Consider the following 17,075-nt stretch of genomic DNA (forward strand, 5'->3'; position numbering starts at 1 on the left):
CCCTCCCACAAGTCAGGCTGTATGCTGCCAGCACTCAGGCACACACGCTCATTTGCACACTCTCAAAAAAATAAATAAGCATTAAAAATAAAGTTGTTAAATTTTTTTTTTTTTAGTTTATTTTGAGAATGAGACAGCCTGTGTGAGTGGGGGAGGGGCGGAGAGCGGGAGAGAGAATCTCAGGTAGGCTCCAAGCTGTCAGTGCAAAGTGAGGGGGGGGTGGGGCAGGGCTGGGCAGTGCTCAATCCCACAAACCAAACCGTGACATCCTGACCTGAACTGAAATCAAGAGTCAGGCGCTCAACCACCCAGGCGCCCCCAAAGTCCTTACATTTTAGAGAAACACACTGAAAAATGTATGGATAAAACAATATGTCTGGGATTTGCCTCAAAATAATGGGAAGGGTGGTAGAGACCAGAATACAGGTTAAACAAAAGTGGACTCATGTTTATAACTGTTGAAGCTAGGTGATGGGTGCAACATGTGGATTTGTTTCATTGTTCTATTTCTGTATATGTTTGCAGTTTTCAATAAAAAGTTTAAAAATTTTAAGCGTGTTTTTCTGAAGTTTTTCTTCTTCCTCATTTTTGGTTCTTCTTTCTTCTAGCCCCTTGAAACCAAGGCTTGTGATCCCATGAAACAGAAAAATAAAAACTCCCTCTTCATTGAAATGGAATCCTTTGCTGGATGTAAACAGATTTTTTTTTTTTTAGCTTTTCTATGTAATATGTTCAACCTTAAAAGTCCAACTCTTCTCCACCTTGTCATTTCTTTCTTTTCTGGCTTTATTTATTTTGCTGATGATAATGTAAAATCTTAACAAATGTTAAGATATAAACATACATTTCAAAACTAAATTTGTTCCAACGATCTACAGAAAATAAATATCATTATTCAAGTGAAACTCTCCTCTTTTTGGAGGGGATTTCTGGATCTTAAGCAGGCTTTCAACTATCAACAAACAAATCCTTCCCTAAAAGACATATAAATTAACTGTGTATTAATGAATAAATTTGTGAGCCAGCTCACTTGGTATCAATTCATTTTTTTTTTAATTTTTTTTTTAACGTTTATTTATTTCTGAGACAGAAAGACACAGAGCATGAACAGGGGAGGGGCAGAGACAGAGGGAGACACAGAATCTGAAACAGGCTCCAGGCTCTGAGCTGTCAGCACAGAGCCCGATGCGGGGCTCAAACTCACGAACCGTGAGATCATGACCTGAGCCGAAGTCGGCCGCTTAACGGACTGAACCACCCAGGTGCCCCTCAATTCATTTAAAATTGATTTCCACTTTGCATTTTCTTAAAAATCACATTACTGTTACAATAAAAAAAAAAAAAAGTGATGTTAAAGTTGCAAACATTTTTGACATAAATACATCAAATGTTTTATCTGGGAGTTGACTTTGACTATTGTTCAAGGAGTAATGCAGAACTAGGGGTCTTTTTAAAGAGAGTCAACATCTAGCCCACTGTTTATAATCTAACCTAAGCCCTAATTATCTAGCCTACTGTTTATAATCTAAACTAAGACCTAAATATCAAACTCGGAGATAAACCACCACTGGTCACATCTGATACAACTGTTTAACTGCTCCCCACCAATTCTCTCTACTGGTTTCCCCTTCTATGCCTTTTTTCCACGCCCCAGATTATTGCTAAATCTGGCACGTAGCACTTTCTACTGCTTGCAGTGTCTTTTTTTTTTTTTTTTAAATAGTTATTTATTTATCGGAAGGTGGGGGGTAGGGCATAGAGATAGGGAGAAAGAGTGAATCTGTGCTGTCAGTGGAGAGCCTGACATGGGACTTGATCTCACAAGCTGTGAGATCATGACCTAAGCAGAAATCAAGAGTTGGATGCTTAACCAACTAAGCCACACAGGTGCCCCAGATGTGTCTTTTTATTCCTCATTTTTAATTTGGATGATTTGCAATATTCTAGTCACTGTTCATTATGTTACAGACATACAGCCTTTGGATGTTACTGACACATTAGTCTGGTCCATAAATGTTACCTATTCTCCCAAAAAGCAGAAACAAGTAGTGAGCAAGGATTTATCACATGTGACACCTCTAAAAGAGATCCAGAAAACACCAAGTATATTCTGTATCACAGCTTTCAGTCTTTTCCTTAAACAAACCCCAAACAAGAAAACGCATTATAGTGACAAATTATTTTACTGAACACTAGAGACATCAATTCCTAAATGACTAATTCCTAATTAGCATTACTTATATCAATTCTTAAATGATTATACAGAAAAAAAATCTTTTTCAAAGTCTTTAAGCAATTTGTTTTCATTTTTATTTTTACTAGCAACATTCATACTGGAAGTCTACAAAACCAAAACTATTCTGAACACAGAAAAATAAAAATCTCAGTAAATGAAAAGTAAGATGACCATTCTGGACATTCTGAATACAAAAATTTAGGAGGGAAAAAACTCACCTCTGAGATGTCCCCCAAAAATCCACTTAAGGGACAGTGACAAAACAAGCCAATATGTGAGATTTTAGGATAATCTACTTTCCCCTTTCTGAGGGAACAGATTGTTTGCCAAAGTTAATATAGGAACTGCTGGATAGCAACATTATGCACATTAATTAACTGTATACCCTTGACACAACATGCAGGAAGGTCCAAAAGATTTTATTGATTTGAACAAGTCCAGCTCTTTTTATAGAAAATGCAAGCCACCAGGATAAAAAACAATCAGGTTGCTTAAAAAGGATGTTAAGGGCTGACCCTAATAGAAATATTCAAAAGGAATACCACAGCAAGAAAAAAAAAAAAGTTACCAGTTTGGCTCAATGATGGGAACTAATAGCTGTGTGAAAAGAACCACACAGGAAAGAACCTACTTCAGCTCGAATACAGTATCACTGAGCCCGGGTGGCTCAGTCGGTTAAGTGTCCACCGATTGATTTCAGTTCAGGTAATGATTTTGTGGTTCATGAGTTCAAGCCCAATGCTGGGCTCTGCGCAAGCAGTACGGGAGCCTGCTTGAGAGTCTCTCTCTCTGTCCCTCCCCTGATCAAGCTATCTCTCAAAATAAACTTTATCTTTTTTTAACGTTTTATTTATTTTTGAGACAGGGAGAGACAGAGCATGAACAGGGGAGGGTCAGAGAGAGGGAGACACAGAATCTGAAACAGGCTCCAGGCTCTGAGCTGTCAGCACAGAGCCCGACGCGGGGCTCGAACTCACGGACCGCGAGATCATGACCTGTGCCGAAGTCGGCCGCTTAACCGACTGAGCCACCCAGGCACCCCTCAAAATAAACTTTACAAAGAAAAAAGAATACAATTTTATTTAACTCACCAAATTCAAGTAAAAAAACTGATGCAGCCATTACTTTAAAAATAAATTACAGGGGCACCTGGGTGGCTCAGTCGGTTAAGAGTCCCACTTCGGTTCCGGTCATGATCTCACAGTTCATAGGTTCGAGCCCTGCGTTGGGCTCTTTGCTGACCACTCAGAGCCTGGAGCCTGCTTCAAATTCTGTGTCTCCATCTCTGCCCCTCCCCTGCTCACACTCTGCCTCTCTCAAAAATAAACATTAAAAATATCTTTTTTAATAAACAATAAATAAATTATAACTTACAATAAAATAAGGTTTTTACCAGCAACATTCAGGGATAAAAAGGTTAGAGTATCTATTTAAAAAAGCAACATGATGATGGACAATTCTAAAACAAGTACTCTGCACATTTTTAAAAATTACCCCACTGAGGCTCAAAGTCAAGTTCTTCTATCAACTACTTCACTAGCCTAAGAATTGTTGCTCTTACTGTCATTCCTCACACTGCAACCAATGACTTTCTTGAAGTGCAGAAATAACTTGTTACCTGGGAGAAGGAGGAGGCACTACTGTAGTCACTGGAAAGCCACGTCAAACCTAGATCAGTGTTTAAAGCCTTCTTGAATTTGATGCTTACCTGACATTTTTTCCTTTCAGCCCAGAAAATTTCTAATATGTTACTAAGTCTTCCCACCTACCTCAGCCAAACAGATGCATCCAAACCTACTCAATCAAAGGTCAGTTTAAGTAACCCCTTTCTGTGAAACTTTTAATATTTCCAGCATAATCTCTCAATAAATGTTAATATTCAGTACCCATTAGGCACTAGATACGGGGATACGAAGGTACATTTCCTATACACAACAATCAAAGTAGAAGAAAAAAATCTTAACCCAATATTCTAATATTTATAAAGTGCTACAGTAGCACCAAAATGAAAACAAAAACAAAAGCCCCACCAAGAATTCTGCTCCAGATTATCAGAGATGACTTATCAAGGGAAAAGAGATGCACGATAAAGAACTACGGTTGTCAAGGTAAATTCATAAGGGAGTAAGAAACTATGTAAATATTGTATTTCCAGTAAACATTTATCATCTTCAGTGTCATACAGTGATGGAAAATGTCTTGTACACAGTGCTCTCATGTTACCTGAACACTCCCATACTTTCTTTACAGCATCAGTTATTTCATATTCACAGCACAGTCCCATATAAAATGACAAAAATTTGGCCAATGAATTTCAATCTTCTGCAGATCAAAGCTTTTAACTGGGTTTCAAAAAATGCAGGAAAACTGATCAGAATTTTCATTTTCCTGTCTAAAAGTATCTTATGATAAGGATACCAAAAAACAAAGCCACAAGATGCCCCAAATGAACAACCTACTCCTGAAGGAACAAGAATAGCACCATCTTTACATTTTCTAATTATTTTGCAAAAAGTATGTCTGAGTTAGTTTAAAGAAAAAGTGCCTAAAAACACTTCTGAGTTAAAACAGTGTATAAATCCTAAATACCTACCATCAATAAGAGGAATATTTAAAGTCATTGCCAATTGATTAGCATGTTTTAAAAGTTGCAGAAAGCTTGACTTCGGTTCTGGTGGGTAACAACTATTTGATGTCATTCACGCTCTGGTCCCAACCAACCTTTCCAGATCCATGGACATTTTTCCCTCCTTGAACCCTCTTTCCCTGCCACAGTCCACTACTCAAACAAACTTTCATGTCTCCCTGCCTCCTTACAAGATGTCTCTCACACTCAAATGTCCTCCCCTAATTTAAAACGCACTTTTTTACACCAGGGACACGTCACCTCCTCTATGAAACAGTCCTAAGCATAAATTAATCACTCCGTTACCCAGGATCCCAGAACATGTTGCTTGTATTTCTATTTAAGCATTCATTTGCCTCATAAAAGATGAAAACATACACACATCTGTTTCCCTACTAGACTGTAAAACTTTTGACGGCCTTAGTCTTGGTTACTCCACTATACTGAGCCAGGCACTTGGAAACGACGAGTGAAATAACCGATTCTCTTGGAAGCCTCGTGTTTGATAAACACTTCAGATTCCACGTTAGAAACCAAGGAATGCAGTCCCAAATTCCCACGCCTCATCTTTTCTGAAGTGACCCTATTACCTGCCATTTCTGGATATTCCCTAAAGGACTCCAGCCTATTCTCAACATTTTCCTAGCTTTATATTCTCCATCTTTCATAAAATGATCAACTACCTCGAAAGCTTTGGCCATTAATATAAATGTGCTTTTCCCGCTTCCACCAATAATCCAGTCTCCAAAGAAAAAGACCAATATACCACAAATATTCCCAAATCACTTCGTACAAAAAACCCAAAGTATCTTTGGCGCCTGAAGACACACAAATTAGCCAAAGTTAAGAGTAATGGTTAGGTTAAATTCGATTTGGGGGCCGCCCAAAAAGCGGCTGCCGTATTTCAATGCTCTCCAGACTCATTTGCACAAACGGCCAATAGTTCTGAGAGGCGAGGGAGACTTTTTGCTTTCACGCCCGTTTCCCCGATCCCTTGCCCTGGACTACTCCTTAGCGATCCGTTTAAATGCGGCCTTCCGGTCAGAAAACAGAAGCAACTCTGAAGGAGCAAGACCCAAACACGGAACAAAGCGCCTGCCGGCTGTGTTTAAGTAGGACGCCATTACGTGGGGCAGTGGCCTGCGCCGCTTGTGCGAAGACGACGACCAAGGCCCCCAAGCGCGGGCTCGGCACCCTACAAAAGAAACCACACGACGAGACAAAGCCTAGGAAAACTGACTCTTGGCTGGCTAGGCAGCAGAGAAGACACATAACTAGGGAAAGACGGCTTACCTTCGTGAGTCTTGGCGATCTTCGCCATTTTGTCCACTCGAACACACAGACGGAACTGGCGCTCCCAAGAACTTCCGCTCGCCGCCGCTGCCACGGAGAAAAATAGCTGGGGGATATTCTCTGCGCATGCGCCAAGCGGGAGCGCGCTCCGTTGGGCGACACGTGACAGAGTAGCCACCTAGATGGAACAGAGAGATGCATTGTGGGGGTGGGGGAGGAGCTAATGTTGGGCCGGAGGCGGTTTTCGTGGTGACCGAGAAAATGGTCTGGCGGCCCATAATGTCTTTAAGGGAGTAAGTTTGCCCTGGAGGAAGGTGGATTACGCGAGAACAGTGTACAGTAAGAAACACTACGGATTTCATGGCTGGGAGAAACCTCAGACCTCCAATTTATTTTCTCCAAATAGACCGGAAGGTGTCTTGGTGCAAGACAAAAGCTTTCCTTAGCATCTGTCTCTCAGCTGTTGCAGTGGTTAGCTGTAGAAACAGTCCTATAAGCAGTCACATCCTCCGTGCTGAAATTCAAGATTTTCCTTCAAAAAAATAAAATTACCATCTGGGTAGGAGTTTCATTTACAACATTGTATTTCCAAGCACTATTTACCTTACAAACAACCTAGTAAAGTAGACAAGTTGTTGCTAATCCCATTTAAGAAATAAGAGAAAAACTAGGGCGGGGATATATATAAATTGTGCAAGTCACACAGTTGCTAAATTACACAGCAAGAACTTTGCCACCCTAAAAGCCTTTTAACTTTATAGGTTCTTAGAAAACCACTGATCATCAGCATTAACACTGATGAAATGCCTCTCTTAATCCTAAATGTCATTCTGAAATCAGGAACTTTTAAAAGATCAGAATATGGCTTTTTCTTTTTCTTTTTTTGACAGCTCATAAAGGTTCTATTGTTGGTATTATATTGGTTTTTCACTCTTTGTGTAAAGGGTGATTATCTTAATTTAAATCCAAGTTAGTTAACATATAGTATAATAGTAATTTCAGGAACAGAATTTAGTAATTCATCACATATAACAAGTGTCATCCCAACAAGTGTCCTCCTTAATGCCCCTCATCCCTTTAGCCCATCCCCTCACCCAACACCCTGCCAGCAACCCTCAGTTTGTTCTCTGTATTTAAGAGTCTCTTACAGTTTGTTGACCTCTCTCTTTTTATATTATTTTTGATTCCCTTATGTTCTTCTGTTTTGTATCTTAAATTTCACATATGTGAAATGAAATGATGTATTTGTCTTTCTCTGACTTATTTCGCTTAGCATAATACACTCTAGTTCCATCCACATTGTTGCAAATGGCAAGACTTCTTTTTGATTGCCGAGTAATATTCCATTGTGTGTGTGTGTGTGTGTGTGTGTGTGTGTGTGTGTGTCCCATATCTTCTTTATTCATTCATCAGTCAATGGCTATTTGGACTTTTCCCATACTTTGGCTATTGTCGGTAGTGCTGCTATAAACATTGGGGGGCATGTGCCCCTTCAAATCAGCACTCCTATATCCTTTGGAAAAACACCTAGTAGTGCAATTGCTGGTCAAAGGGTAGTTCTATTTTTAATTTTTTGAGGAACTTCCATACTGTTTTCCAGAGTGGCTGTACCAGTTTGCATTCCCATGAACAATGTAAGAGGGTTTCCCTTTCTCCACATCCTCACCAACATCTGTTGTTGCCTGAGTTGTTAATTTTATGGCTGTCTTTTTCTTTTTTTTTTTTATTTATTTTTTTTACATTTATTCATTTTTGATAGAGACAGAGCACAAGTTGGGGAGGGGCAGAGAGAGAAGGAGACACAGAATCCGAAGCAGACTCCAGGCTCCAAGTTGTCAGCACAGAGTCCGATGCAGGGCTCAAACCCACAAACCGTGAGATCAGATCTGAGCCAAAGTCGGACGCTTAACCGACTGAGCCACCCAGCCACCCCTATGGCTGTCTTTTTCTATGCATCATTACACTAGCATAACTTTGAAGTGTCAATGCAAGCCTTGGACTTTAGAAATGAAAAGAACATAACTTAGAAGTGAAGTTGGTACAGGAAGCAGCCTAAGAAAACAGGTAAGGATTAAGGTTAGAGCCTTCACAAAGAAAACAGTTTACCTGGCTGTGTGATAAGACTCACAACACAAATACTTAGTAGAAACTTCAGTAACAAATCAGTGAAAAAAATCAATCTGATGAGATGAAATTTTCAATTTTTAATTGTTTTAATTTAGGTTATAGTTGGGGGAAGAAGGGGATGAGAGAAAACATGTAGATTATTATACAAATTATTAATAAACTCTAGTTCTTGGATTGGTAGAGGGCCCACAGATATTACTTACATGGTTTATAACCTAAACACAGATTATACTTTTATATATACAAAATAACATGTTTTAAAATAATTAAAGGAGGGGTGCCTGGATGGCTCAGTCAGTTAAGCGTCCCACTTCAGCTTAGGTCATGATCTTGTGGTTTGTGAGTTAGAGCCCTGCATGGGGCTCTGTGCTGATAGCTCAGAGCCTGGAGTCTGCTTCAGATTCTGTCTCTCTCTCTCTCTCTGCCCCTCTCCCGCTCATGCTCTGTCTCTCTCAAAAATAAAATTTAAAAAAGTTTTTTTTAATTTTAAATAATGAAAGGCAAAAAGAATGTGAAATAAGGAGTTACAGAAGGGTGTTATTATCCATCAATAATCAACAATCTAAAAAACATCCATGTTGACAAAAAGAATCACAAAAACATTGCATTTCTCGGCTCTACTTTATAAAAAAAGATGAATTTGTATACAGAAGGAAATTACTGTCCCGTAAAAATACATGCAAAGGAAATTCACTATAGTGTTAATAGTGGATGTTTATGAATGATGAAATTATGAATTATAAAAAAATTTTTTAGTATTTTCCAGATATTCTGCCAAAAACACATATTATTTTTATAAACACACACAAGGTAGGTATCACATGTCCTTTGTCTTTCCAAGATAGAAGCTGCACCTGCTGGCCAGTTTGCATTATATGCGTATTTCTCTAGGTTCCTAGGTATTCGGTTACTTTTTAAAAAAAATTTTTTTTAATGTTTATTATCTCTGAGACAGACAGAGCATGAGTGGGGGAGGGGCAGAGAGAGAGGGAGACATAGAATCCAAAGCAGTCTCCAGGCTCTGAGCTGTCAGCACAGAACCCGACGTGGGGCTCGAACTCACAGACCGTGAGATCATGACCTAAGCCTAAGTTGGATGCTCAACTGACTGAGCCACCCAGGCGCCCCGGTATTCAGTTACTTTTGTAGGGCAAAGGCATATATAGGATAGTGAGACATGAGAAAATTTGCCAAAGTATCAAGGGAGATTCCCTTCTTTTAGTCTTCTTCTAAGGACTAATTACTCTTTAATAAAACAATGACTTGGACATTCAGACAATAAGTAACAGAGCTTTTTCAATAAGTACTTTTTACTTTCCATTTTCAATATTAATACATAATACTCAGATATCACTTCAAATACATTTCCTGCCCTTTTCTGGTGAAGTTTTTTTCCAAAAGTTAGAAAAGGGATCTAGCTTTTATAATCTAAACAATTGACAGTGATGACATCCAATTAAAAGGAAAATCAATTCCTTTTCTAAGTATTTAAAAAAAATTTTAATGTTTATTTTTGAGAGAGAGAGCACACACGCATGCACATACATATGGGGTAGGGGCAAGAAGGAGAAGGAGACAGAATCCAAAGCAGGCTCCTCGCTGTCAGCACAAAGCTGAACATGGGGCTCGAACCCACAACTGTGAGATCATGACCTGAGCCAAAGTCAGACAGTCAACCAACCGAGCCATCCAGGTGCCCCTATTCCTTGTCTTTTCAGGTAAGCTCTATACCCAATGTGGGGCTTGAACTTAAGACCCTGAGATCAAGAGTTGCATGCTCTACTGATTGAGCCAGCCAGGCACCCTCATTCCTTTTCTTATCAGGAGCACTTGGAGGCTGGCTTTTCTGAGTCTCAAAAAAAATACCGCAAAGCAACAAGCATACATATTTTTTTCTGGACAAAAAACAAGATGTAACAGTTTTGCAGAATGTTAAATGCTAGATGTAATTTTCTCAAATTACCTTTGGGGATAAAACTATAAAGGCCTTGAAGTTCTATGCTATAGGAAAACCACTGACAGTTTATCCAGCCCATTTTTTCTGAGGTAAAAGAAGGACTTTCATGGATAAATGGCCCACAATCTTGATGTGCAGTGTTTCCTAGAAGTCTCCTATATCAAAGGAATATCAAACTCTACCTACGCCAAGCCAAAAATCCAAGAACTTCTATCTCCCTTTCAGTTATGCCTAAAATCCCAAAACTACCGAGTCTTATTTCTGAAATTTTAACGCATAACTCAGTTAAAAAAAAGATAACCGGGGCGCCTGGGTGCCTCAGTCGGTTAAGCGTCCGACTTCAGCTCAGGTCACGATCTCGCGGTCCGTGAGTTCGAGCCCCGCATCGGGCTCTGGGCTGATGGCTCAGAGCCTGGAGCCTGCTTCCGATTCTGTGTCTCCCTCTCTCTCTGCCCCTCCCCCGTTCATGCTCTGTCTCTCTCTGTCTCAAAAATAAATAAACGTTAAAAAAAAAAAAAGATAACCTTGAGACGATGTTCTAAATATGTCTGTCAATGTGCCTGTCATGTCTAGCTTCAACTTAACTGACCAAATTCTCTGCTCAGGGAAACAGCACTGGCTTGTTCTCCTGGAAGAGATAGGTACCTGGCCAGCTACCTAGAACCTGGCCTAGAATACAGGACATTCTACCCACAGAAAAAGAAGTTACTGGCTAGGCCAAGATTCCTTCTCTTGGAAATTTGAACTGGAAGTATGAAAGGAACTTGCTGGTTGCTATTGAAACAGAAAGAATCAAAGGAAAATGTCACTTGAATGACATAAGACTGAGGGATCATAAACTCCTGCTGCTCAAGTCCCCACAGCTACCCTAAATCCAGAACTATCTCCAGCTCCAACCTTCTAAAGGCCCATTCTTTAAATAATACTGATTTTCTTGAACTAGGGTAGATTTCTCTACCTTCCAGCTATACCAGGCCTCACTAGAATAGAAGCAGTATTTTCACATAATAGTGTGAATTCATTAATTAGTTTATTTTTCTAGTTAAAGGTCAACTGAGAGCTCTTTTTGATTCATAATGCTGAAATATCTAGTTACAGCACATATAAATCAAGTCTGAGGAGGTGTCCCAAACAGCTAAGGGATTGTGGCACAGAAGCATTAGGTGCCTGGAATGCTGTGATGTCTTCTAATATGTGAATTTGGCTAAGCTACAGTCCCTAATTATTCAAATAAATACCAATCTAAGGGATTGTTATGAAGGCTTTTATAGATATGCTGAAAGTCCACAATAATTGACTTTAAGGAGACTGTCCTAGATAAGCTGGGTAGATCTAATTCAATCAGTTGAAAGGCCTTAACAGCAGAACTTAGGTTTCCCTGATGCAGAAGAAAATCTACCTGTGGATAGCAACTTCAGCCTCTGCTAGAAAGTTCCAGACTGCCCTTACTGATGGTCTGCCTTCAGATTTTAGACTTGCTTAGCCAGTGTCCACAATTGCATAAACCCAATTCCCTGCAGTAAATCTCTTAATATGTATCCCCTACTGGTGTTTCTCCAGTTAAAACCTGATTGATATAAATGCCAAAGGTAAATTTTACCATTCATTCGTTCAAAAAATATTTATTGAGGACCTATCAATAAATATTTAATGAGGACCTAGTCTATACCAGCCATTATTTTATTTCATTTTATTTTCATTTCATTTCATTTTTTTAATTATTTTTTTAACGTTTTTTTAAATTTATTTTTGAGACAGAGAGAGACAGAGCATGAACGGGGGAGGGGCAGAGAGAGAGGGAGACACAGAATCGGAAGCAGGCTCCAGGCTCTGAGCCATCAGCCCAGAGCCCGACGCGGGGCTCGAACTCACGGACCGTGAGATCATGACCTGAGCTGAAGTCGGACGCTTAACCGACTGAGCCACCCAGGCGCCCCCATTTCATTTCATTTTTAATTACGGAGCACATTGTATCCACAAAGAGTATGTACAATTTCCCATGCAGCTGCTATTACTCAACAATATTATCAGTCTCTTGTGTGTTGACTCCAGTGTTCCTTGCATCAATTATAGCTCCACCAGTCATACTTGAAAATCCATGTTTTGAATTTTGTGTTAGTTATTCCCTTGTACTTCTTTATACTTTTACTACATATGTATGTAATCAAGTATACTTGTTTTTTTTAGCTTTTATGTAAATGGAATCATCCTAGTTATAGTCTTCTATAACTTGTGTGTAGCTATCACTTGTTTCTTTTTTTTTTTTTATTCCAGTATAATTAACATACAGTGTTATATTAGTCTTAGGTGCACAATACAGTGATTCAACAATCTATACGTTACTCAGTGCTCATCACAATAACTGTACTCTTAATCCCTTCACCTATTTCACCCATCACCCACCCACCTTCCCTCTGGTAGCCAGTTTGTTCTCTATATTTAAGAGTCTGTTTTTTTGTCTCTTTTTTCTTTGTTGGTTTCTTAAATTACATATATGAATGAGCTCATATGGTATTTGTCTTTCTCTGATTTATTTCATTTAGCATTATACCCTTTACATCTATCCATGTTGAAAATGGCAATATTTCATTCTTTTTATGGCTCAGTAATATTCCATTGTATATATACACCATATCTTCTTTATCCATTCATCTATTGATAAGGGATGGACATTTGGGTTGCTTCCATATCTTGGCTATTGTAAATAATGCTGCAATGAACATAGGGGTGCATATATCTTTTAGAATTGGTGTTTTCATATTCTTTGGGTAAATACCCAGTAATATAATTACCAGAGATTATTTTAGATGCTGGGAATACAATGTTGAACAAGACACTGTCCTCATGGAGCTTACATTATTTGAGGGACAGAGATTAAAAACTGTGTGTGTGTGTGTGTTTGTATAATTTCAGGTACTGCCAAACACTATGAAGAAAAAGCAGAATTAAGGGAGAGTGGGCAGGATGGAGGATAGGATGGGGGCACCTAGCTGGCTCAGTCAGTGGAACATGCTACTCTTGATCTCAGGGTCATAAGTTTGAGCCCCACACTGGGCATAGAGATTACTTAATAACAACAACAACAACAAAATGTTTTTAAGGAAGAATAGGATGAACAGAAAAGGCAAGATCTCTGAGAGGATGACATTTGAATAGATATTTAAATGAAATAATGGAATGAGGATTGGGGAGAAGAGTATTCCAGACATAGTAAGTGCAAATATGCCAAGGTCGGAATGAGCTTGGGGTTTGTGTCCAGAGTGAAGTAAGGGGGAGGGAGTGAAGAATGGCATGAGATGAGATGGTACCACAGATGCCTGGCAGTATTACATTGTTGAATGAATGAATGAATGAATGTTGAATGAAAATATCTTCCAAACTTTCCTGCTCTATACTGCCTCTGTTAGCTAATACAGAGACAGCAGCCACATAGTTTTTGCTACTGGATTCTTCATGATAGATGTACATAAGAGCAGAAAACATTGTCACTAATGATTCGCCTTAGGATGACTGTTGCTACTAGCTAAACTAAGAAATTGGTAGGAGGAGAGGAAGGTGGTATATGAGGACCAGAGAAATAGGATTTGTGAAGGAGGGTTAGGAATTTTGGGCAGACTATGGCCCTTGGGTCAATGACAGGTGTTGTACAGTCAGCAGGTACCAGAGTCAACAAGTTGGCAATAGCAATAATAACAATAGCTACAGTACAAAGCCCACAGTTTTTGATGCCACCCAGAACTCAAAGAGACTTATTAAGCATAGTGCTTCCTTCTTAGTGGTAGGAGGTACAAGATGCAATAGTTGTCCTTTACTTTGGAGGGGATGTCCAGGCATGCCCCAGGCCACTATGTACCTAAAACAGTGGTTCTCAGCTAGGAGTGATTTTGTCTTCCAGGGATATTTGGCAATGTCTAGAGACATTTTGGTTGTCACAACTCTATCCTCTTCCTAGAGGATTCTCCTTCCTATTCCCACCCCCATATCCTCTACTCTCTGTCACATGGTAAGTCCTCATCCGGTAAGACTGGCCCAGTGCCACCCCAGCCAGGAACCTCACCCTAGGATTGAGATATAGATTGTATGCTTTGATATTTCTGTGCCGTATTCCTGAAATAACACAGACATCTCTAAGTAATTACTTTGTGTTATCATTGTTTCTGTGTCTATCTCCTTGAATTGGACTGTAACACCTAGAGCAACTTAAAGGGAGAGATTACTGGCATCTAGAGGTCAGGGATACTGCTCAACATCCTATGTTGCACAAGATGCTCCCTGAAACTAGAAATTTTCTGGCCTAGGATGTCAGTTGTGCCACAGTTGAGAAATCCTGCCCTAAAAATACCACCAATGGAGCAGACCCTTTCTTTTTTTTGGGTTTATCTTCCACCTTCTGGAGCATATGTCTTTCAAGGCCTCCAAGTATTTACCACTTCCTGGTCATCTAGTCTTATTAACAGGATTAACATAATGCCATCAATATAGTGGACCAAGGTTTCACTGTATGTCCAGATGTCCATGTTGCTTAAGACAGTATTATGATAGTTCTTATGACAGACTGCATTAGGGGGGAGTTAACATAATTCAGGGATAAAATTTAAAATGTATACTGTTGTCTACCCCAAGAGAATGCATACTGTTTAAATACTCCTTACCGTTAAGGATGGAAAACAACTCTTTCATCAGATCAATACTTGTCTACCATGTACTTGAGGTCATGTTAATCTCTTAATTCGCTCTAGAAACCACATCTGGCACAGCCACTGCAATTAAGGCTACTACCTGGTTGAATGTGATAATTCACTGTCATCCTCAGGATCTGTGTAGCCTTTGTAAGGGTCTGACGTCACTGTAAATATAATGTGGACCACCATCCTTGCATGCTTTAGGTCTTTAAGGCACTAATCTCTGCCATATTTCCTAGGATATAATAATGTTTTTTATTTCCTATCTTGGCAGGGTGTGGGGGGAGCTATTCAGTATCCTTCCCTGCTATGTTCTTATCCCATAGGCTCTGGAACTTATGAGAGTTTGGCCAACTTCTATTATGCTCATCACAATTATACATTTGGCAACTTGGGAAATGACACTTGGCACTGTGAGCCAGACCTGGGCCAGGACATTTATGACCCTATATACCACCATTCTAAGAGAGGCCACTATGACACTTTGGGTATCAATGTCAACTTGGACATTTTGCCTACAGCCTTCAAAATATTTGGTTATTCCACTTTTTCCAATGTATAGTTTTGAGAGCAAATGATAGGTACCTTTGGAGAAGTACTAGGGGATTCATTAACACATACTAAGGTGTTACATGGTCCTTCCTGAGGACCTAGTTTCACTTTCAATCACATGGTCTGAAATCAAACCGTTCTAAGTTTAAAAACTAGCTCAGGTCTGAAAACTAAAGGAAAGGACCACTTTTTTTTTTTTTTCTTTCCTAACTGGAATAGCTGCCTTCAACCTCCTAAATATCCATCCTTGATTTCTTTTGGTTGTAATAAATTGAACAATACTTCTGTACACTGCCCATCAATTTGCCTCTAAGGAAATCCTACTGAATCAACCATCTAAATATCATTCTGCAGGTCAGGACCCTCCAGGCAGCCATTCTAACCTTGTGCTAATCATAATTCTGCCCACCTTCCTTCTGATAGTTAAACTTCACCAGGTGGCCTCTATTTGGGGATCCCATCATCCCCATTGCTATCATGGAACTCAGCTCTGTAACTTTATCTGCCACTATCTCCAGAGGCCTGTAAAGAACAGCCACCATAACTAACAGTGCTTTGCTGGGCCATATTGAGTCTGGGGAAAACGAGAAAATCAGAAACATTGATCCTGTCTTTAAGATTTGGTATCTTGTTCATATGGATTTTTCTGCATTTTGATTTTTAATATTTTTTAATTTTAATATTTTTATATTATTTAATAATGTATTTTAAATATTTTTGAGAGAGAGAGACAGAGAGAATGAGCAGGGGAGGGGCAAAAAGGGAGGGGGACAGAGGATCCGAAGCAGGCTCTGTGCTGACAGCACAAAGCCCAATGCAGAGCTTGAACTCAAAAACCACGAGATCATGACCTGAGCTTAAGTCAATCGCTTAACCAACTGAGCCACCCAGGTGCCCCTGCGTTAATTTTGATTTTTAAAAATGTATTAGAGGATTATTTATTTATATTGGTTACTGGACTTTTTGGTACTCTCTTAAATTTTGCACCTGAGGCAAGTACCTCATTCACTTCACCCTAGTCTCAGTCTTATTCAGTGATGCTGGTGCTCTGTCACATTCCCTATTACTTTAGGAAACAGAGTATTCTCTGAGCCTTCCCATGGAACATAACTGCTGAGTTTTCCGGCCTTAGCATTGAATATCTATTCCAGCGTAGCTACTTCTTTGAGTCTTTTGATCATCCCTTCGTCCACCATATCCCACAGTAGTCCTGCCATTCCTGCCACTTAATGTGGGCCATTACTTTCTCTGAGTTTCTAAGAGCCATCCTAGTAGAGTGTTAGCACTGCCTTTCCAGATTCTTGTCAGCATATCATATCATGGGATGTCAGGGATTCATATCATGCTATCCAATGTTCTGCTATCTACCCCTGCCCCTTGATCTAGGACACTCAGAATTTATTTTTTTTTTAATTTAAAAAAAAAAATTTTTTTTTTTTTAACGTTTATTTTTGAGACAGAGAGAGACAGAGCGTGAACGGGGGAGGGTCACAGGGAGAGGGAGACACAGAATCTGAAACAGGCTCCAGGCTCTGAGCTGTCAGCACAGAGCCCGATGCGGGGCTCGAACCCACGGACCGTGAGATCATGACCTGAGCCGAA

General features: G+C 39.6%; 1 protein-coding gene across 4 annotated transcripts in view; it reads right to left on the minus strand.

Moving 5' to 3' along the window:
* SF3B1 (splicing factor 3b subunit 1) overlaps positions 1 to 17,075 on the minus strand; it is a 60,119-nt gene that overhangs the window by 33,810 nt on the left and 9,234 nt on the right. For all 4 annotated transcript variants that reach the window (XM_007094717.3, XM_007094718.3, XM_015543185.2 and 1 more), the window contains exon 2: positions 6,156 to 6,333. In XM_007094717.3, coding sequence (XP_007094779.1) covers positions 6,156 to 6,183 — 28 coding nt within the window. In that variant the 5' untranslated portion in view covers positions 6,184 to 6,333. The remainder of the gene's footprint in view (positions 1 to 6,155; positions 6,334 to 17,075) is intronic.

Source organism: Panthera tigris, chromosome C1, assembly GCF_018350195.1.
Source record: "Panthera tigris isolate Pti1 chromosome C1, P.tigris_Pti1_mat1.1, whole genome shotgun sequence".
NCBI classification, from domain to species: domain Eukaryota; kingdom Metazoa; phylum Chordata; class Mammalia; order Carnivora; family Felidae; genus Panthera; species Panthera tigris.